This window comes from Argopecten irradians, chromosome 2 (genome assembly GCF_041381155.1).
Source record: "Argopecten irradians isolate NY chromosome 2, Ai_NY, whole genome shotgun sequence".
NCBI lineage: Eukaryota > Metazoa > Mollusca > Bivalvia > Pectinida > Pectinidae > Argopecten > Argopecten irradians.
In genome coordinates this window covers 43,951,610-43,972,438 of record NC_091135.1, presented here as the reverse complement: position 1 = coordinate 43,972,438, position 20,829 = coordinate 43,951,610, and the positions used below count along the sequence as shown (strand labels likewise).

At 37.7% G+C, this 20,829-nt stretch overlaps 2 protein-coding genes across 2 annotated transcripts in view; one reads left to right on the top strand and one right to left on the bottom strand.

The window, feature by feature from the left end:
* Nucleotides 1–20,829, bottom strand: part of LOC138315619 (ATP-dependent RNA helicase DDX1-like) — a 293,511-nt gene that overhangs the window by 214,936 nt on the left and 57,746 nt on the right. Inside the window, exons 3-19 of the mRNA XM_069256771.1 lie at nucleotides 19,308–19,359; nucleotides 18,799–18,862; nucleotides 18,251–18,280; nucleotides 17,131–17,221; nucleotides 16,832–16,885; nucleotides 15,505–15,591; nucleotides 15,135–15,295; nucleotides 14,474–14,546; nucleotides 14,077–14,153; nucleotides 13,776–13,829; nucleotides 13,076–13,136; nucleotides 12,370–12,428; nucleotides 11,018–11,041; nucleotides 10,445–10,497; nucleotides 9,639–9,699; nucleotides 5,572–5,670; nucleotides 4,536–4,676 (exon numbers count right to left, since the gene is read on the bottom strand). Coding sequence (XP_069112872.1) covers nucleotides 4,536–4,676; nucleotides 5,572–5,670; nucleotides 9,639–9,699; nucleotides 10,445–10,497; nucleotides 11,018–11,041; nucleotides 12,370–12,428; nucleotides 13,076–13,136; nucleotides 13,776–13,829; nucleotides 14,077–14,153; nucleotides 14,474–14,546; nucleotides 15,135–15,295; nucleotides 15,505–15,591; nucleotides 16,832–16,885; nucleotides 17,131–17,221; nucleotides 18,251–18,280; nucleotides 18,799–18,862; nucleotides 19,308–19,359 — 1,241 coding nt within the window. The remainder of the gene's footprint in view (nucleotides 1–4,535; nucleotides 4,677–5,571; nucleotides 5,671–9,638; nucleotides 9,700–10,444; nucleotides 10,498–11,017; nucleotides 11,042–12,369; nucleotides 12,429–13,075; nucleotides 13,137–13,775; nucleotides 13,830–14,076; nucleotides 14,154–14,473; nucleotides 14,547–15,134; nucleotides 15,296–15,504; nucleotides 15,592–16,831; nucleotides 16,886–17,130; nucleotides 17,222–18,250; nucleotides 18,281–18,798; nucleotides 18,863–19,307; nucleotides 19,360–20,829) is intronic.
* LOC138312761 (34 kDa spicule matrix protein-like) lies at nucleotides 49–863 on the top strand. Its single transcript, XM_069253527.1, has 2 exons — nucleotides 49–163; nucleotides 724–863. Exons 1-2 carry the CDS (start codon nucleotides 49–51, stop codon nucleotides 861–863), a joined length of 255 nt encoding a protein of 84 aa, XP_069109628.1.

Genomic DNA, 20,829 nt, shown 5'->3' with positions numbered 1-20,829 from the left:
GGTCCAAAGACTACAGGTTTTAGTCAAAGGAATACAGGTTTTGGTCAAATGACTACAGGTTTTGGTCAAAGGACTACAGGTTTTGATCAAAGGACTACAGGTTTTGGTCAAAAGACTATAGGTTTTGGTCAAAGGACTACAGGCTTTAGTCAAACGACTACAGGTATTGGTCAAAAGACTACAGGTTTTGGTCAAAGGACTATAGGTTTCGGTCAAAAGACTACAAGTTTTGGTCAAAGATATACAGGTTTTAGTCAAAGAAATGCAAATTTTGGTAAATAGATTACAGGTTTTAGTCAAAGGACTACAGGTTTTGATCAAAGGTTTACAGGTTTTAGTCAAAAGACTACAGGTTTTAGTCAAAGGACTACAGGTTTTGGTCAAAGAAATAGAAGTTTTAGTCATGCAGACTTTGGTAAATAGATTTCAGGTTTTAGTCAAAGAAATTTAGTTTTTAGTCAAAGAAATACAGGTTTTGGTCAAATGACTACATATTTTAGTCAAAGAAATACAGGTTTTAGTAAAAGAAGTGCAGGTTTTAGTGAAAAAAGGCAGGTTTTGGTAAAAGAAATACAGGTTTTAGTCAAAGAAATACAGGTTTTGGTCAAAAGACTACATAATTTAGTCAAAGAAATACAGGTTTTAGTCAAAGAAATGCAGGTTTTGGTCAAAGAAATGCAGGCTTTAGTCAAGGAAATGCATATTTTGGTCAAAAGACTACAGGTTTTAGTCAAAGGACTGTAGGTTTTGGTCAAAGGACTACAGGTTTTGGTCAAAAGACTTTAGGTTTTGGTCAAAAGACTATAAGTTTTGGTCAAAGATATTCAGGTTTTAGTCAAAGAAATGCAGATTTTGGTAAATAGATAACAGGTTTTAGTCAAAGGACTACAGGTTTTAGTCAAAGGACTACAGGTTTTGATCAAAGGATTACAGGTTTTAGTCAAAGGGCTACAGGTTTTGGTAAAAAGATTACAGGCTTTGGTCGAAGATATACAGGTTTTAGTCAAATAAATGCAAATTTTGGTAAATAGATTACAGGTTTTAGTCAAAGGACTACAGGTTTTAGTCAAAGGACTAGAGGTTTTGATCCAAGGATTACAGGTTTTAGTCAAAGGGCTACAGGTTTTGGTAAAAAGACTACAGGTTTTGGTCGAAGAAATACAGGTTTTAGTCAAAGAAATGCAGATTTTGGTAAATAGATTACAGGTTTTAGTCAAGGAAATATAGTTTTTAGTCAAAGAAATACAGATTTTGGTCAAATGACTACATAATGTAGTCAAAGAAATACAGGTTTTAGTAAAAGAAATGCAGATTTTAGTAAAAAACAAGAGATCCCAGAGGGATCTTGGCGCCCCCCAAAGAATGATTTATGTCTGACAATGGAAAGAGGATCTTTTCCCTGCTTTTCAAACTTTTTCAAACACACTACATATAAAATTTGAGACAGATCGCTATAGTACTTTCTAATAAAAAGTGGTAACAAACTTCAACAATGAAATCTAAGATGGCGGCCGGTTGGCCATCTTTTTTACCGATCAGTCCCAAAAAGCATTATGGAGCAGTCCTTAAAGGTACTATGCACAACTAGGGTACAAGGGAAACTATGCTTGGAATTTGAGAAAGATCCTTCAGTACTTTCTGAGAAATAGCGATAACAAACTTTAACTATCAAAATCCAAGATGGCCGCCTGTCGGCCATCTTGTTGACTGATCGGTCCCAAAATGCAATATGCACAACTAGGGTCAGGTGAACCTACATATGAAATTTGAGAAGATCCCTTCAGTACTTTCTGAGAAATAGCGGTAACAAACTTTAACTATCAAAATCCAAGATGGCCGCCTCGTCGGCCATCTTGTTGACTGATCGGTCCCAAAATGCAATATGCACAACTAGGGCCTGGGGAACCTGTATATGAAATTTGAGAAAGATCCTTCAGTACTTTTTGAGAAATAGCGGTAACAAAACTTTAACTATCAAAATCCAAGATGGCCGCCTGTCGGCCATCTTGTTGACTGATCGGTCCCAAAATGCAATATGCACAACTAGGGTCCTAGGTGAACCTACATATGAAATTTGAGAAAGATCCCTTCAGTTCTTTTTGAGAAATAACGGTAACAAACTTTTAACTATCAAAATCCAAGATGGCCGCCTGTCGGCCATCTTGTTGACTGATCGGTCCCAAAATGCAATATGCACAACTAGGGTCCTGGGGAAACCTGTATATGAAATTTGAGAAAGATCCCTTCAGCACTTTTGAGAAATAGCGGTAACAACTTTAACTATCAAAATCCAAGATGGCCGCCTGTCGGCCATCTTGTTGACCGATTGGTCCCGAAATGCAATATGCACAACTAGGGTCCTAGGGGAACCTACATATGAAATTTGAGAAAGATCCCTTCAGCACTTTTTGAGAAATAGCGGTAACAACCTTTAACTATCAAAATCCAAGATGGCCGCCTGTCGGCCATCTTGTTGACCGATCGGTCGCAAAATGCAATATGCACAACTAGGGTCCTAGGGGAACCTACATATGAAATTTGAGAAAGATCCCTTTAGTACTTTCTGAGAAATAGCGGTAACAAGAATTGTTAACGGACGGACGGACGGACGGACGGAAGGACGGACGGACGGAAGGACGGACGGACGACGGACCACGGACGAAAGGCGATTTGAATAGCCCACCATCTGATGATGGTGGGCTAAAAATGCAGGTTTTAGTCAAAGAAATGCAGGTTTTGGTCAAAAGACTACAGGTTTTAGTCTAAGAAATGCAGGTTTGGGTCAAAAAGACTTCAGGTTTTAGTCAAGGAAATATAGTTTTTAGTCAAAGAAATACAGATTTTGGTCAAATGACTACATAATGTAGTCAAAGAAATACAGGTTTTAGTAAAAGAAATGCAGATTTTAGTAAAAAAAAATGCAGGTTTTAGTCAAAGAAATGCAGGTTTTGGTCAAAAGACTACAGGTTTTAGTCTAAGAAATGCAGGTTTGGGTCAAAAAGACTTCAGGTTTTAGTCAAAGAAATGCAGGTTTTAGTAAAAGAAATGCACGTTTTAGTCAAAAGACTACAGATTTTGGTCAAATGACTGCATACTTTAATCAAAGGAATAAAGGTTTTAGTCAAAGAAAGGCAGGTTTTAGTCAAAGAAATGCAGGTTTTGGTGAAAAGACTACAGGTTTTAGTCTAAGAAATACAGGTTTTAGTCAAATGACTGCATACTTTAGTCAAAGGAATAAAGGTTTTAGTCAAAGAAATGCAGGTTTTAGTCAAAGGATTACCGCTTTTAATAAAACATCAGGAAATCTATTCATATCAGCTGCCTCCTCCAAAATTCATTTTCATTTTACCTCCTAAACACACGACTGTATGTACTCTATTGTATCAGATATGATGGACCGTCAGTCTTCATCTCAACCCCCACATTATGATTTATATCCTGTTGAACATTCGAGAAGTCAAACGTTTGCTAACTTGTTACTCGGTTTGTTATTTCATCCTTGTCTTCTGCCTTCAGGGATGGAAAGTTTTTATTAACCAGCTTTTTAATACGATGATATTTTGTTCTCTGACCAATGACTCACTTTTGTTCTATTAATAACTATAGAAATACCTATAAGACCTAAATGACCCCACCCCCATATAGATTCTGGACAGGAATCAATCCAGTTTTGCTATTTTACCTAGTACAACCATTTACCACAAGAGCTACATGATGCCAATAGCAAAGTTTGCCTTGACAGCCTTAAATTCATTATAACAAGTTCAATGAAGTACATTTTGGATGACTGTGTATCAGTATTGAATCCTGCACTGTCTCCCTGTAAAAGTTTGCCCATACCCAGAACAAAGCGTATCACCCTATGTAATGACTGACAGACATCATGCAATGTCATTTGTTTACAGCATTTTTCAACAATAGCACCAAATCCCTTACCAAGTATATCTTGGCCCATATGGTCTATTGAAATTCCCTAAATCCTACATTTTCTTCTTTGAAGTGAATACTCATATCCAGAAACACACACCCTAAATCCTACATTTTCTTCTTTGAAGTGAATACTCATATCCAGAAACACACAGTCATGTAATCTAATCTAAATCTTCAGTTTGTCCTATCTTGATAGCATAAAGATTGGATTTATTTGGTTTTAATACCTTATAAAACAACAAGTTAATCTAAAATATGCCAGATTATGACAACTGAGGATACCTTTAGTGCCTAGTGAGAAACACTGGCTTTCATTTGTAACCTGTCAACTGCCCTGGTAGTTTCAAACTCAAAACTCAGAGGTAGATTGCTAATGGAAGGACACCTTAATTACTTACCAAAATGTGGAACTATATAGAACTCCTTTATGAAAGGTACTGACCGCTGTTCGGTGGGTTTTGTACAGGTACTAGTGAAGGGTGTTATCAAACCTAACCAAATGTTTAATACTGAAAACTGTGTCATCTTATCAGATTTTACCAACAGGCCAGAAAAGATGGATCTATCTGTGGCTAAGCATAAAACAAAATAATATTTGTTCTTACCGCCATTTTCTTCACATCAAATGAGTGGAGTGTGGCAGAGCAGACAATCATCTGCAGACGTTTACCATCATTTGTGACCTTTGGGATCTGTTGGTGAAGTCTGTTGATGAGGTCACTGTACCCCTGAGACAGGAGACCATCCTACAAATTGAAAGGTCAAAATATAGAAAACAGCAATCTGCCATAGGTCAAACAACAGTGATATTTGTGCATGTTCAGATAAAAAGATAAAAAAACAATTCACATTTATTCAAATGATTCTTTTCAACTCTTCAAATACACTTTTTATCTTTAATAGGCAAATAACAAAAGGACAAGAGTGTAATTGGGTTCAAATCAATCCTTCTCATCACCCTTTCTATCATATATCATTTAGTTGAGATAGCAAATCCCAAAGACTTTGTCTGATGCCAATCATTCGTTCTTCAATTAAGATTTACTGAAATTAAATAATGTAACTGATGGACGTATGAATATTGACACAGCTATAACAACTTAATCAGTGTAGCTGATTACATTACCTCATTACCAATCTTTTTAAGGATTAAAGTTATTTTTTATACTCAGGAATCATGATGAGCTTTTAATATTAGTTAATCATCACCAAAAATTACCAACATTTTGAAAATTACAATTCTTTCAATGCAAAGGTTTTAATTCTACATGTACAAATAAGAGCTGAAATTTATTTCTTTGGCAAAAATCATTATATTTACATCTATAGTGAAGTGTAATGAGTACCTACGGTCAGACCATGAAGCCAAACTGTGGTCTACAATTTCATTACACATGTTTACAGTGTTATTAGTAATCGTAAGTGATTTCTGCAGATATGTTTCCATTAAACATACTTATGGCATAAAACACAACAATTTTACATTACATAATTTCTGTGTTGTAACTAATGTTTATAAGGCATCTGAAGCCATTTGAATGATTTTCACAGCTTAATTCACCAAACCTTCTGGTTTTCAATAGATTAACAATGAAAAAAGCCCCCAGTTACGGCACATATTATTTTAACTGTCAAACTTACACATTCATCTAGGACAAAGAAACGGACTTGGTGTAACAGAAGTTTGCCAGTAGAGATGAGATCCTCTAGCCTCCCCGGGGTTCCAACAACAATATCTACCTGGAGAAAAAGACAATGACAAGCTACAATATAAATGCCAACAGAAACAATCAAATTCCACATACATTAAAATGACAACTTTGGTCTTTATCTTTTTTTAAATTTGTTAAGTCAATGGTCTATAACAAGAATCCACTATGACGATGAAAAGTTTATTGTTCGTCTTCAATTTTGTTACAAATGGAGTTTACTTTATCTAATACCAAGCTATTAAAGCCTAATGAAATTATACTCAAATGTATTCTTTCCCTTTGCATGACTATTGGCTGCTCTATTTCCCACCTCCACTCCATTTCTGCCTTTTAGGCCTACTGTGTTCTCCCACTGCTCTTCTGCCTTCAGGCCTACTGGGTTCACCCCTTCCTCCTCAGTCTTTTAGGCCTACTGTGTTCACCCCCTCCTCCTCTGCCTTTTAGGCCTACTGCGTTCTCCCCTGCCTCCTCTGCCTTTTAGGCCTACTGTGATCTCACACTCCTCCTATGCCTTTTAGGCCTACCGTGTTCTCCCTCTCCTAATCTGCCTTTTAGACCTACTGTGTTCTCCCCCTCCTCCTCTGCCTTTTAGGCCTACTGTGTTCTCCCCCTCCTCCTCTGCCTTTTAGGCCTACTGCATTCTCACCCTCCTCCTCTGCCTTTTAGGCCTACTGCGTTCTCCCCCTCCTCCTCTGCCTTTTAGGCCTACTGTGTCTCCCCCTCCTCCTATGCCTTTTAGGCCTACTGCATTCTCCCCTCCTCCTCTGCCTTTTAGGCCTACTGTGTTCTCCCCCTCCTCCTCTGCCTTTTAGGCCTACTGTGTTCTCCCCCTCCTCCTCTGCCTTTTAGGCCTACTGTGTTCTCACCCTCCTCCTCTGCCTTTTAGGCCTACTGTGTTCTCCCCCTCCTCCTCTGCCTTTTAGGCCTACTGTGTTCTCCCCTCCTCCTCTGCCTTTTAGGCCTACTGTGTTCTCCCCCTCCTCCTCTGCCTTTTAGGCCTACTGTGTTCTCACCCTCCTCCTCTGCCTTTTAGGCCTACTGTGTTCTCATCTCACCCTCCTCCTTTGCCTTTTAGGCCTACTGTGTTCTCCCCCTCCTCCTCTGCCTTTTAGGCCTACTGTGTTCTCCCCACCTTCTCAGCCTTTAAGACCTACTGTGTTCACCCCTCTGCCTTTTAGGCCTACTGTGTTCTCTCCCTCCTCCTATGCCTTTTAGGCCTACTGCGTTCTCCCCTGCCTCCTCTGCCTTTTAGGCCTACTGTGTTCTCCCCTCCTCCTCTGCCTTTTAGGCCTACTGTGATCTCACCCTCCTCCTTTGCCTTTTAGGTCTACTGTGTTCTCCCCCTCCTCCTCTGCCTTTTAGGCCTACTGTGTTCTCACCCTCCTCCTCTGCCTTTTAGGCCTACTGTGTTCTCCCCCTCCTCCTCTGCCTTTTAGGCCTACTGTGTTCTCCCCCTCCTCCTCTGCCTTTTAGGCCTACTGTGTTCTCCCCCGCCTCCTCTGCCTTTAAGACCTACTGTGTTTTCCCCTTCCTCCTATGCGTTTTTGACCTACTGTGATCTCACCCTCCTCCTTTGCCTTTTAGGCCTTCTGTGATCTCACCCTCCTCATTTGCCTTTTAGGTCTACTGTGTTCTCCCCCTCCTCCTCTGCCTTTTAGGCCTACTGTGTTCTCACCCTCCTCCTCTGCCTTTTAGGTCTACTGTGTTCTCCCCCTCCTCCTCTGCCTTTTAGGCCTACTGCGTTCTCACCCTCCCTCTCTGCCTTTTAGGTCTACTGTGTTCTCCCCCTCCTCCTCTGCCTTTTAGGCCTACTGTGTTCTCTCCCTCCTCCTCTGCCTTTTAGGCCTACTGTGTTCTCCCCCGCCTCCTCTGCCTTTAAGACCTACTGTGTTTTCCCCTTCCTCCTATGCGTTTTTGACCTACTGTGATCTCACCCTCCTAATCTACCTTTTAGACCTACTGTGATCTCTCCCTCCTCCTCTGCCTTTTAGGCCTACTGTGTTCTCCTCCTCCTCTGCCTTTTAGGTCTACTGTGTTCTCTCCCTCCTCCTCTGCCTTTTAGGCCTACTGTGTTCTCTCCCTCCTCCTATGCCTTTTAGGCCTACTGTGTTCTCCCCCTCTCCTAATCTGCCTTTTAGGCCTTACTGTGTTCTCTCCCTCCTCCTATGCCTTTTAGGCCTACTGTGTTCTCCCCTCCTCCTCTGCCTTTTAGGCCTACTGTGTTCTCCCCCTCCTCCTCTGCCTTTTAGGCCTACTGTGTTCTCTCCCTCCTCTCTGCCTTTTAGGCCTACTGTGTTCTCTCCTCCTTCTCAGCTTTAGACCTATATGTTCTCCCCCTCCTCCTATGCCTTTTAGGCCTACTGTGATCTCACCCTCCTCGTATGCCTTTTAGGCCTACTGTGTTCTCACCCTCCTCCTCTGCCTTTTAGGCCTACTGTGTTCTCTCCCTCCTCCTCTGCCTTTTAGGCCTACTGTGTTCTTCCCCTCCTCCTCTGCCTTTTAGGCCTACTGTGTTCTCTCCCCTCCTCCTCTGCCTTTTAGGCCTACTGTGTTTTCCCCCTCTCCTAATCTGCCTTTTAGGCCTACTGTGTTCTCTCCCTCCTCCTATGCCTTTTAGGCCTACTGTGTTCTCACCCTCCTCCTCTGCCTTTTAGGCCTACTGTGTTCTCCCCCTCCTCCTGTGTTCTCCCCCTCCTCCTCTGCCTTTTAGGCCTACTGTGTTCTCTCCCTCCTCCTCTGCCTTTTAGGCCTACTGTGTTCTCTCCCTCCTTCTCAGCCTTTAAGACCTATATGTTCTCCCCCTCCTCCTATGCCTTTTAGGCCTACTGTGATCTCACCCTCCTCGTATGCCTTTTAGGCCTACTGTGTTCTCACCCTCCTCCTCTGCCTTTTAGGCCTACTGTGTTCTCTCCCTCCTCCTCTGCCTTTTAGGCCTACTGTGTTCTCTCCCTCCTCCTTTGCCTTTTAGGCCTACTGTGTTCTCCCCCGCCTCCTCTGCCTTTAAGACCTACTGTGTTTTCCCCTTCCTCCTATGCGTTTTTGGCCTACTGTGATCTCTCCCTCCTCCTTTGCCTTTTAGGTCTACTGTGTTCTTCCCCTCCTCCTCTGCCTTTTAGGCCTACTGTGTTCTCTCCCTCCTCCTATGCCTTTTAGGCCTACTGTGTTCTCTCCCTCTCCTAATCTGCCTTTTAGACCTACTGTGTTCTCCTCCTCCTCCTCTGCCTTTTTTGGCCTACTGTGTTCTCCCTCCTCCCCTCCTCCCTCTGCCTTTTAGGCCTACTGTGTTCTCTCCCCCTCCTATGCCTTTTAGGCCTACTGTGTTCTCTCCCTCTCCTAATCTGCCTTTTAGACCTACTGTGTTCTCCTCCTCCTCCTCTGCCTTTTAGGCCTACTGTGTTCTCTCCCTCCTCCTATGCCTTTTAGGCCTACTGTGTTCTCCCCCTCTCCTAATCTGCCTTTTAGGCCTACTGTGTTCTCTTCCCTCCTCCTCTGCCTTTTAGGCCTACTGTGTTCTCCCCTCCTCCTATGCCTTTTGGCCTACTGTGTTCTCTCCCTCTCCTATCTGCCTTTTAGACATACTGTGTTTCTCCCTCCTCCTATGCCTTTAGGCCTACTGTTTCTCTCCCCCTCCTATGCCTTTTAGGCCTACTGTGTTCTCACCCTCCTCCTCTGCCTTTTAGGCCTACTGTGTTCTCTCCCTCCTCCTATGCCTTTTAGGCCTACTGTGTTCTCTCCCTCTCCTAATCTGCCTTTTAGACCTACTGTGTTTTCCCCCTCCTCCTATGCCTTTAGGCCTACTGTATTCTCTCCCTCCTCCTATGCCTTTAGGCCTACTGTGATCTCACCCTCTTCCTTTGCCTTTTAGGTCTACTGTGTTCTCCCCCTCCTCATTAGCCTTTTAGGCCTACTGTGTTCTCCCCCTCCTCATTAGCCTTTTAGGCTTACTGTGTTCTCCCCCTCCTCCTATGCCTTTAAGACCTACTGCGTTCTACTTACCCCCCTCTGAAGAACATCCATTTGGTCTTTTACATTCACACCACCAATAATCAGTAACTCCCTATCAACATTCAAGAAAACCAATGTTTATCTGCAACGTGGTATTTCAAAACTGCATGATCTATCTTAGAACTTTACAGGAGACTCCAGGTATTCGCATAACAGTTATTTAAGGAATGATTTTAGCGTGTCATGTTGAAATATCTGTACAAAAAATGCAGTTTACACACCAGTAAACAACAAACAATAACAATCTTTCCTTATATTTACATTTCGACTGACCATTTCATTAAAAACTAAAAATAAGTGTTCAAATAAAAAACTGTTTTTTCAATGTTATACGATTGTTGGAACAGCCGGCCAATTGATGGAATCCCGGAACAGCTGGCTTCAATTTGGCGGGAAATGTTGCCACATTCAGAGGGTACACAAAATATAGTTCGACATTAACTTTATCTTTTTTCATCCCATTTATACAATATTTGTTAAATATTTTATTTGCTGAAATATATTTTAAGATTTACGTTACAATCCTACATGCAGTATATTGAAGATTTGTCATACAGATAGAATAGGCCTAATGGGATGCGCATTCACATTCCGTCCATCTAGTGGAATATACTTTAAAAATACACTTACTTATTATATATAGTCACAACAAAGTCTGTCCCACCAATTATGTTTCCATTTTACATTTCAGCTTAAACTTTTGCTACACTGTATCAAATATTAAAACACCATTGCCAACCCAAGTCAGTGGGTTAAGGAGTTCATTAAGTCAAGTTTTCTGTAATATGGTACATTACCTGATGGATGGGTTAGATAAATGAACTTTGAACTTCTGGATCTGTGTGAAAGTCTAAAACAAAAGCACAAAGGTTTATGACACAAAATGTAGTAAGGCCAAAAAGAAAATGTTTGTTTAGGGTTACATTGACAAAAAAATAGGGTCGGTTGGTCGGAGAGATCTTTTTTTCTTTCTTTTTTATAGTGTTTTTCACTCTAAAATGATGGCCGGAACTGGAATCTGAGATCAAAATCCCGACTTTTTAAAATTTTTCGTAGAAAAATGGAGAGAAAAAAAATTAGGGTCGGGGGTAAAAAATTAGGGTCGGTCGGATAACCCGAAACAGACATTTTTTTTGGCCTTACCAATACTTGGAACTTCTATCCAAATACAAAGAGAGACAACTCTATCATACAAGATTTACAACAAAAAACAGTGAAAATTTCTATATGCATGCAATAACAAATTCTGATACAAACTTTTTTTGTGCATCCTAACGTGGATACATGTATATAAATGTTACAAATAACATTTGAATGATATTTACTAATTTTTTTCTTGATATTTATTTTAGTACAGCAATGACATTTACCTGCTCTGCCAGTTCTCTGGAAGGCTATAAACAGAAGAGTTGATACAGTTAGCACTTGTAACTGTGCAAAACAAATATCATATAAAGCAGTTTATGGACATTCAAAAAAAAATTTCATCAAAATATTTTTTTCAAATCATGGATCATTAAGGATTGAATGTCAATTTTGTTGCTTGCATTGACTGATGAAGAAAATTGATCTCGTGCAAATGAAGTGAACCTGCAAAGCAGTTCATGTACCTATGAATAATAGTTACATCAATGCTTATAACTAATTTTTCAGACTACTTGATAACATAAGTACGTTTAAACGTACGTTTTTTTTAAATTTTCAAATGGATTATTTTTTCTTAATCAATACGCTACATCGACGTCTCTATTGTGACGTCATGATTACGTCGGATTTTCTGGCCATTCTCAGATTTTTTATTCATAGAATCTGCCAATCAGTGAGTTGGTTTTAGTATTAAAACAAAATTTAATCAAAATTAATTATATCGTTTTATCACATAATTGGTTAATATCCAGTGATTTTGCCCGTGTCATATTTTTGCATAATATGTCACTAGTGTAATATGACTTGGAGCGATTTTCATTGGTTCGAAGTTCATTGTGACGTCAGACAGAAACAATAAAATGACGTCACGAAAAATGACATAACGTCAGGATTACAAGGACGGCAGGACAAAATGGCGGCCTCTGTTGGATTTTTCTAATAATTCTGACATGAAATTGCCGAGCAGTTGGAATTTACACATAATCAAAGCTTTTAAAACTTGATTTCAATGATTGTGGAATGTAACTGGATGTTGTATTTCCGTCTGATAATAATTTGCAGATGACATTTAAATATTTATAAATTAAACCTAGTGTGAAACTGAACCCCTGTGTCTATGTACTGGAAAACTTCGGCATTATTCTTGAAATGTGTCAGTGGTCAGCGCATGACCTAGTGTCTTCAATGGGAAATGAAGTGATCAGAGTTTACTTGTTTCATTGAGGCGGAGCGAAGTGACAAAAAAAAAAATATAAATATTAGTCATATGTGAAAATTTTGTAGAGAAAATAAACAAGGGCTCAAGCCTATAGTCAATCTACATGTACTGTGCAACACACACTCCTTCATATGAAGTATAGTGGTGCAAACAGTATGGGTTCAATAGAGAACCTTTTTTTTAAATTTTAAAGAGCAATTAGACCAAATAAGTTCAAGCAAATCAAAGTTGATTGTCTATGTAATACTATGAAAACATTCAAAACATGTTTTTTCAGCGCGGCAGACGTTGCAGCCATCTTGGATTTTAGAATGACCCAAAAGCAAAATCACAGATATAAAAGACAATAAAACCAACCTCTATGATGATAGCCTGTGGGGCATTGGGGGCAGGTTTGGAAGTGACCGCTGCTCCACCTAAACAAAGTTACACATACGTATTAAGAGATAAATACACTCTCTGTTAGGAAGCAGAGTCTTAAGTTAGTACCTTTGTGTTTCTACAATTCATTAACTCTGATCTTGATGATTAAAGAACTCATTAACTCAGATCTTAATAAGTAAAGAACTCATTAACTCAGATCTTAATAAGTAAAGAATTCATTAACTCTGATCTTAATAAGTAAAGAACTCATTAACTCTGATCTTAATGAGAAAAGAACTCATTAACTCAGATCTTAATAAGTAAAGAATTCATTAACTCTGATCTTAATGAGAAAAGAACTCATTAACTCAGATCTTAATAAGTAAAGAATTCATTAACTCTGATCTTAATGAGAAAAGAACTCATTAACTCAGATCTTAATAAGTAAAGAATTCATTTACTCTAATCTTAATGAGTAAAGAACTCATTAACTCAGATCTTAATAAGTAAACAACTCATTAACTCAATTTTTAAGTCTTTAAATCTTTGATAATATAAGCCTGTTAAACGTCAGTAAATAATAACAGGTCATTTTTATATTTTCATATATTTTTTCAAATTAGTATACCAGATAAACACAATTTTCATGAAGATTTAATGATGATCTGTTTTAATTATCTATATCTGAGAACATACTTACTGGAGATTCGAGATTGTACAACACACCGACCATTGGCTTGAGTTAACCCCACATAGTTCTTCTGTGAACCAAACCAATAGGAAATTGTTATCATTTATTACATATTTACAGATTTATATATCATATGAAAATTTATGCGAGGGGCAAATTTACACTAATTACGCTAGGGTCGCTTGATCACTAAAATTTCCGCCATGTGTAATATTTACATACGTATAACCTGTTGTTCAATGTCTGAAAGTGTATCCATCACGAAAATAACAATTAACATCGTAAAAAACTTATGCATGCAAATCGCGAAATTAAACAAGCTTGCAAAATATCCATGTTTATAGTAGTAAAAAAATTATGTGTTAACAAAATAATTAATTATGGAGATTGATGTGTTAAGTAAACGGAAAGACAACAGTTGAAACAAACAAATCTAAACGATTAATATTAAAACCAAGGTGTTGTATATACGTGTAGTTGTACGATAAGATTCAAGCATAGATACTCCTGCTTGTTGGGTTGAATGATGAATATATTGCTCACTTATAGATACCCGACATTATACAATGTAGTTAGCATCCTTCAACCCTGAGCCTCCAGCCTATGGGCTTTCATTTCAGTGAATCCCTCTCATTCATCGTATCAAGGACGTTCGGATGAGAGGGGCATTATCTTTGAAACAATTGTCTTTATATTTATTATCACTTACCCCTGGAGGGAACTTGAAAGGCGTTTTACCAAAGTTGAATTCCATTTCTGCATTCTAATCAAAAGGAAAGTCAATGCAGGCAATTAAATGTAACGATCAGAATAAAGTTAAGAAATTCAATTTTATGAAAATGATGCTTTTAAAACTTATTCATGGAAATGATGAACTTAAATTTAACATTTGGATGAACCAATCATACTATTAAGAATGAAACAGGAAAAGTTTTCAGCAGACAGAAAAGTGGGCCAGCTACCCATACTGGGATATCTGACTATTATACTGTGTTACATCGAATAGTCACCTTGAGTGTGACAGCCGCATAGAACTTCTCAGTCTTCAGGTGAGGTGGGAGGTCATAGGCCTTACCAAGGTCAACACCTGAAACCAAAGATGATGAAGGTAATATCAAGGTCACATGTACAAAGGGAATCTATTGATAACGATAAATAAGTAATAAACAGATTCATAATTAAAGACTAAAGGTAACTATATGTATATATTCTGCTATCATTATTTGCCCGAAAACATTGTGATTATGTTTAAGACACAGGTGTATCTATTGAGATGAGATGACAACATGACAGGAAACAGGGTAACATATTGTAACATGTAACAGAATGTAGATTGGCAATCATAATACTACCGTACATGTCTCCATAATTTCATGGTAGGAAGCAAGAACAAATTACACCACCTACCATTTTTTGACCAACGGATTTCTGCATTATCAATATCCAAATAACAGCCAATAGTGTCATTCATGCCATAAGCCTAAAAAGAAAACACAAACAGGAAAATTCAATTAATTTTAAACCAAAACAGGATACAAATATAAATGTACCATAATTTCTGATAACAGGTACAGTAAAGCATTGGTTAGAATGAATGTCTAGGAACCCAATGAAATCACCTTGATATCATTTGTTACATACATATCACACACAAACAACTTATAGGAAACTTGATACAATGTTTTAAACCATGTATTCAATGTAAGTGTATTGAAAGCAGCCAATTATTGTCAGTCCCTTGGGTGACCACTGAAATACAGGTTTAACGGTATTGTTATCACCATTAAATCGACGAAGCTATATGATATACCTATAATGACAACCATTGGATCAACTACTTGGAGAACCATTAGATCGCTAGCTTTACCTTAACCCTTTTGTAACAAACTAAAATATCATACAATGTAACTGTATAAGACTTCACAGCAAATATAAATTTTTTATCAAAGCAAAATATTTTATTCAAATCTGCTCTAACAAACAAACAAGGAGGAGACAAAGCTGTTTATAAAAATCTATTGTAAGATAATTATTGTGCATGAATGAGTACTGTTAGAGACAAACCTACCTGTCCGTACGAGTCAAACTGCCTCCCCCAGGATTTCTTGCCAGTCCCACCAAAGCCAAACCCAAATTTGTCTGTCCCTAGATCAAGTGTTGCCTTGTCCGTTGCCCAGCCAACACGACAAAGTCCCTCATCTGTGACTGTTGCCTCAAAATAGTAGCGACCTGCAAAATTTGTATATAGCAAATGTAAAACAATATTTTGAAAAATCAGTAGGGACAAGAAAATCCACCAAAGTAGCTGTCTTATCTAATGAAAATTAATCAAAGATTTGCTACAAATCACTTTAATGTGAGAGCAAATGTAGAAATTAATAAAGACAGATACTGTATTTTTTTAAGGCATTGCGATTGTCTCCCTTTATCCTACCCACCTTCTTGTGTAACAGCTTTGTTGGAACGAGTTCCATGCCATTTCTGTTGATCTCGAGCTTGACATAACAGTCCTTCTGGATCAATAGCTGTCAAAATGTTAAATAAAAATTATGTGTTATAAATCTTTAACAAGAGGCCCAGAGGGCCTGTATCGCTTACCTGGATTGTAATGCCAAGTACTGTTGTGAATACAGGTTCATTGTTTCTTTTCTGAAGGAATTTGAATATTTACCTCTAATTCCCCTATTGGGCCCTGCCCCTCCTTCCCCCAGAAAATTTATACAAGTTCTATTCCCCTTTCCCCAAGAATGTTTGTGGCCAAATTTGGTTACAATCCATGCAAAACTCTAGGACAAGAAGCGATTTATAGGATTTACCTCTATTTTCCTTATTGGGCCCCGCCCCTCCTGCCCCCGGGGGTCAGAGCCAAAATTTATACAAGTTCTGTTCCCCTTCCCCCAAGGATGTTTGTGGCCAAATTTGGTTACAATCCATGCAGAACTCTAGGACAAGTAGCGATTTATAGGATTTACCTCTATTTTCCCTATTGGGCCCCGCCCCTCCTGCCCCCGGTGGGCTTAGAGCCAAAATTTATACAAGTTCTGTTTCCCTTCCCCCAAGGATGTTTGTGCAAAATTTGGTTACAATCCATGCAGAACTCTAGGACAAGTAGCGATTCATAGGATTTACCTCTATTTCCTTATTGGGCCCTGCCCCTCCTGCCCCCGGGGGGTCAGAGCCAAAATTTATACAAGTTCTGTTCTCCTTCCCCCAAGGATGTTAGTGGCCAAATTTGGACGGACGGACGGACAGACGGACGACGCCCCATTACATAAGCTCTCCGGCCCTTCGGGCCAGGTGAGCTAAAACTTAAAACCAGATTTAGTCAAGTGCAATTTCAAATATGAAAAGTCATTTTCTATGAAAAAAAATTCTTTCATATTTTGTCAATTTTAAAACTGCATGATATATTTGTTTTTACATCCTTACAAGCGGTAGGATCTTTTAAGGAAGGAAGTCAAGGGTGATGGTGTTGAGTATCAATAGACAAGCTATCCAATGATTATAGTAGCAAGTGGTAGATATGTCAGAAAAACTCACAACCACCAAGTCTTCTTGTTCCCTGAATTTCAACATTTCTATATATTTTATTTCAGAAACTGAGATCGAGCGTTATAATTACCTATACTATGAAAGTTTTCAAATATTTGAAATAGTGTTCTTTCACTGGTGTAAAGTTTCATTTCAATTTTATCAGGACGATACATTTGTAATTCTGCTGAATATTTATTCTGTTATCTGAGCTCTTTATGTTTATATACCTACCCATAGCATCTCCTCGATCGTGCATGTTCATCTTCCAGGCATTTCCTCCGGTGGCTAAAAATAACACCAGATGAAAATAGAATAATGCCAGTGAAAGTAAACACAAATACAGCAATGATCATATTATACATGGAGAGGGCTTCATATAAGCTGGAAAACTTGTGTCATGCAATCCCATTGTGTATAAAATTACGCAATAAAATATGTTTAAATCAAAATATTAAAACATTCTACCCATTAAGGATAACAAAAAAAAGCTACAAGGCATTATCTTAGAGTTGATCAGTGTGTCCACCTACCTGCTGTTTTGGAGGACAGCTTTCTGCCCTTCCCTTCCTCCTGGTCTTTTAGTGTTTCATACACAATCTGCATAATCGGGAGACAAAATGCCTAAAAATGAAGAAGAGTCATGAAATAAATGGAACACCGTCAACCTGCAGCTATGGGATGGATACATCCTATTTATTTTTAAATACCCCTTTCAAATAAGATTGAAATTAATATTTAAGTAATTTACCCTAATAATCCTGAGCAGGAAGTTAATAATCAAGCATTATATTATGAAAATTTCTTCCAATTTTTTCTTCAATACTTCTAATTATTCCTGAAGTTTTGTCTAAAACAAACTATATGACTATATATATTTCTACCAAAATAGGCAGTGTTATTCAACTCTCAGGACTTTAAATAAACACTGTAGCTGTTGATTAACAATTTGTTTATACCACACGCGGTATAAACTCTGTACGCATTCTGATTGGCTGACACAGTGAACTTTGACTGAACTACTTATTTCCCAGTGTCACATCTTCATTGTCAACGTCATCAATAATCAAATGACGTCATTCTATGTTGTGATGGCCGCTTGACGTCTAAAACTGCATGCTGTTGGAAAGCGTATGCGTCGTGGTCGTTGTGTCAAAATATGTGACGTTTTCATACATGTTAAATTGACCTTAAGTACTAACAATACATCTTGATGAACAAGAATTTCCCTGATGAGTTTCGTAGATTTAACATGTATGAAACGAACTTGATCTTGATGGTAATGGCTTGATGGTTATCTGGCGGGAAATAGACGATGCCATGTCGTGCGAATGTTTTTACATGTATACATGTAGTCTGACATTGAGTTTTATTTTCTGGAAGCAACTAAGAAGATTTGAACTCAATAAGTGAGCGTAAATTATTTTTTAAAAGTACCTCACTGGAATAAATTCAATATTCAACAACCACTCATTGTGTAACCTCTATATATACTGTAGTAAGTAGCTAGGACGGCTTGAAGATGCCCAGGAGGGCTGAAAACGTTAGCGGAGAAATACTTTTGTCATGAAGGGTTTTTTCTTGAAGAAATATGTAATAGATGTACAAAGAACATTTTTTTTGAAAATTATATATATATATATGTATACTTACACCAGTTTTCCCACTACCTGTCTCTGCAGCCTAAAAGAAAGATTATCAAAGTTATAACTGTATGTTTACCATTACCTATTTTCTTTTCACTTCAACAATGTTTTATTTTAATCTTCTTCTCTGCTGTTGCCTTATTAGTTAAACTAACAATGGATTGAATATACAGTCAGCAAAAAAGAGTAAAGTTAGAAATGTCTATATGGAATAATATATATTCTTCCACGTCTAAAATAAAATTGTGACATCACATGATAGAATGATTGACATAAGGTGCAATGTGATGCAAGGCATATGAAAGTTATAATTTTGTTGACATATTGCAAAAGTGGAATAAATTTCGCTCTCATTAAATATCTGCGAATATCCATGCCAAAACATGTCACCCATGCACGTACAAATCTTGAAATTGACCACAGAAGCACAGCTAACAGATAATCATCACACTTGAACATAAACAGTTTGAAAGCTAGCTGACTTCCGGAATATAATAATTTCCATATGCAAAAATATTAAAGTTTACAGAATATACAACTACATAAACACTTTACCATAAGGACATCTCCCCCACCGAGAATCATTGGAATAGCTTCAGCTTGTACATCAGTAGGCAAACTGTAACCCAAACAAACATTTCCCTCACAAATGATTCAATGAAGTCATTTCTATTAACAAGGTCTGACTTTATAAATACCTCTACATTGATCTTATTGTTTCAATACTTCTTTTACCTGTAATTGATTTCCTCTGATTTCCATAAAACCATATAAAACAATCTTGATCATAGTTAAACTGAAAGCCCTTACAAAGGCTTTTTTAAGGGTTTTTGTTAGTGTGTGAAATGTTTTTTCTTTGAAATACTTTATCAGTGATTTGGTTTAGTGTAATTCTGGTTTAACAAATGATTTTTAGTTCAATTTTTACTTATCAACAACTTACCAAAAATCACTTACAATGTAGTGGAGCAATCATAATTTTAATTTGTACAAACATTTCAGACAGGAAAAGCAGTATCACCATACCCCAATATTTACAGTATCTATAAATTAATAATTCTTACGTCCATTCCATCTCCTCCACTGCCTGCCCAATTTCGGGCATTACGCCCATCTCTGCAAACAAACAAAAATAAATTTAATCTACATGTATATCCATAAAATAAAAATAAAGTAATGTACGTAGATTAAACAGTATTAATTACTGTCACAGCTTGCAACTCTTGTCTATTTGGGATCTCGAAGCCACCATATTGAAGTTCCTGACCAACCCGATCCAGTCCAGAACACTTACGAATCTAGATCAGGGCTTTTTTTCAACATGATTTGGGGCCGAAATTCGGCCCCATTCCCCATGGCAAAGCCTCTAAATTTTTCCCAATTCAAGGCTTAAATTTCCCAAAATAGAAATTTCTTGAAAACTATCCAAAAATATTGCATGAACTTAGTTGGTTAAGACTTTAAATATTTGTGAATTGGCTTCAGAAAAGTACATAAACTACACTGGAAATAAATAATCTTATTTGTTATGCTTCATTTCATATTTCATAGTTTTCCTCAAATTCTGGTTTTGTCGCAAATTTTCCCAAATTCAAAGCCAAATACCCCATTTCCAAAGCAGTGAGAAAAAGCCCTGTAGATTGATCTCCTTAACTTCCATTCAATAACACCTCCCAACCCCTCCCTCTCTCTCTCCCCCTAACACCGACGCGTCAGTTAAATGGTGTTTTTGAATACAATGCATGAAGGTTTAGTCATATCTTAATTATCATTTAAACAAAATGAGTATCAGAGTTTGAGTAAAATAAAAGTAAGAGACATGTCACTTCCAAAAAAGTGAATTATTTCGCGAGTTTCTGCAACATCTTTTGGTTGTATTGCTGGACATGGGCGCCGCCATATTGGATTTCCACGCATGTACACGAAATATTAAGTAATTAACACAAAAAGACAAATATAAACGTATTTCATGACACATCTCGTCTTAATAAATAATAGAGTTGGTCATATGAAACTCAAAACACGTTAAAGCTGGTTATTAATGTCAAAATACATATTTTAAACAGACGAACCTTCGAAAGCTGTCATGATGAAGATGCAGATTCAGCAAAAGTGCGTCAGTTTCGTATTTTCAATGTTATAAATAAAAAGTAAAAAATAAATGTTAGATCTAGATATATTTTGTTTCGAATCAAAAAAAGGAAATTAACAATTTTATAGATCACACAAATTACAGCATCACATATAGTTTTCTTTATAAAGTTAGGTACACGTCTCTACAAGAAAAAAAAACTATATATATAGTAGGAGTTGCCTCCCTTCCAACTTTTAGTTTTTAAGATGATTCTAACAAATTTATTGATTGGTTTTAATTTTGCTCGTTATATACAATAATGAGCTGTCTGATGAAAAATAAGATCTTTAAATATGAAGCCACAGGAATTCCATATAGAAGGCAACACCGATTACACTACAAAAACATTGATAATACGATAGGCAGAGGTATGATACTCTACATTCACAAGCTGTTGCAACCAAAAGAGGTGAAACTAGAAACTGAATTTCAAGAGAATCTATTTATAGAAA

Excerpts from the sequence above, each read along its gene's own strand:
- LOC138312761 (XM_069253527.1), top strand. The coding sequence starts at position 49 with ATGACTACAGGTTTTGGTCAAAGGACTACAGGTTTTGATCAAAGGACT. Across the intron at positions 164-723 it reads CTTTAGTCAAACGACTACAG|GTTTTAGTCAAAGGACTGTA; the intron begins GTATTGGTCAAA and ends AAAAGACTACAG.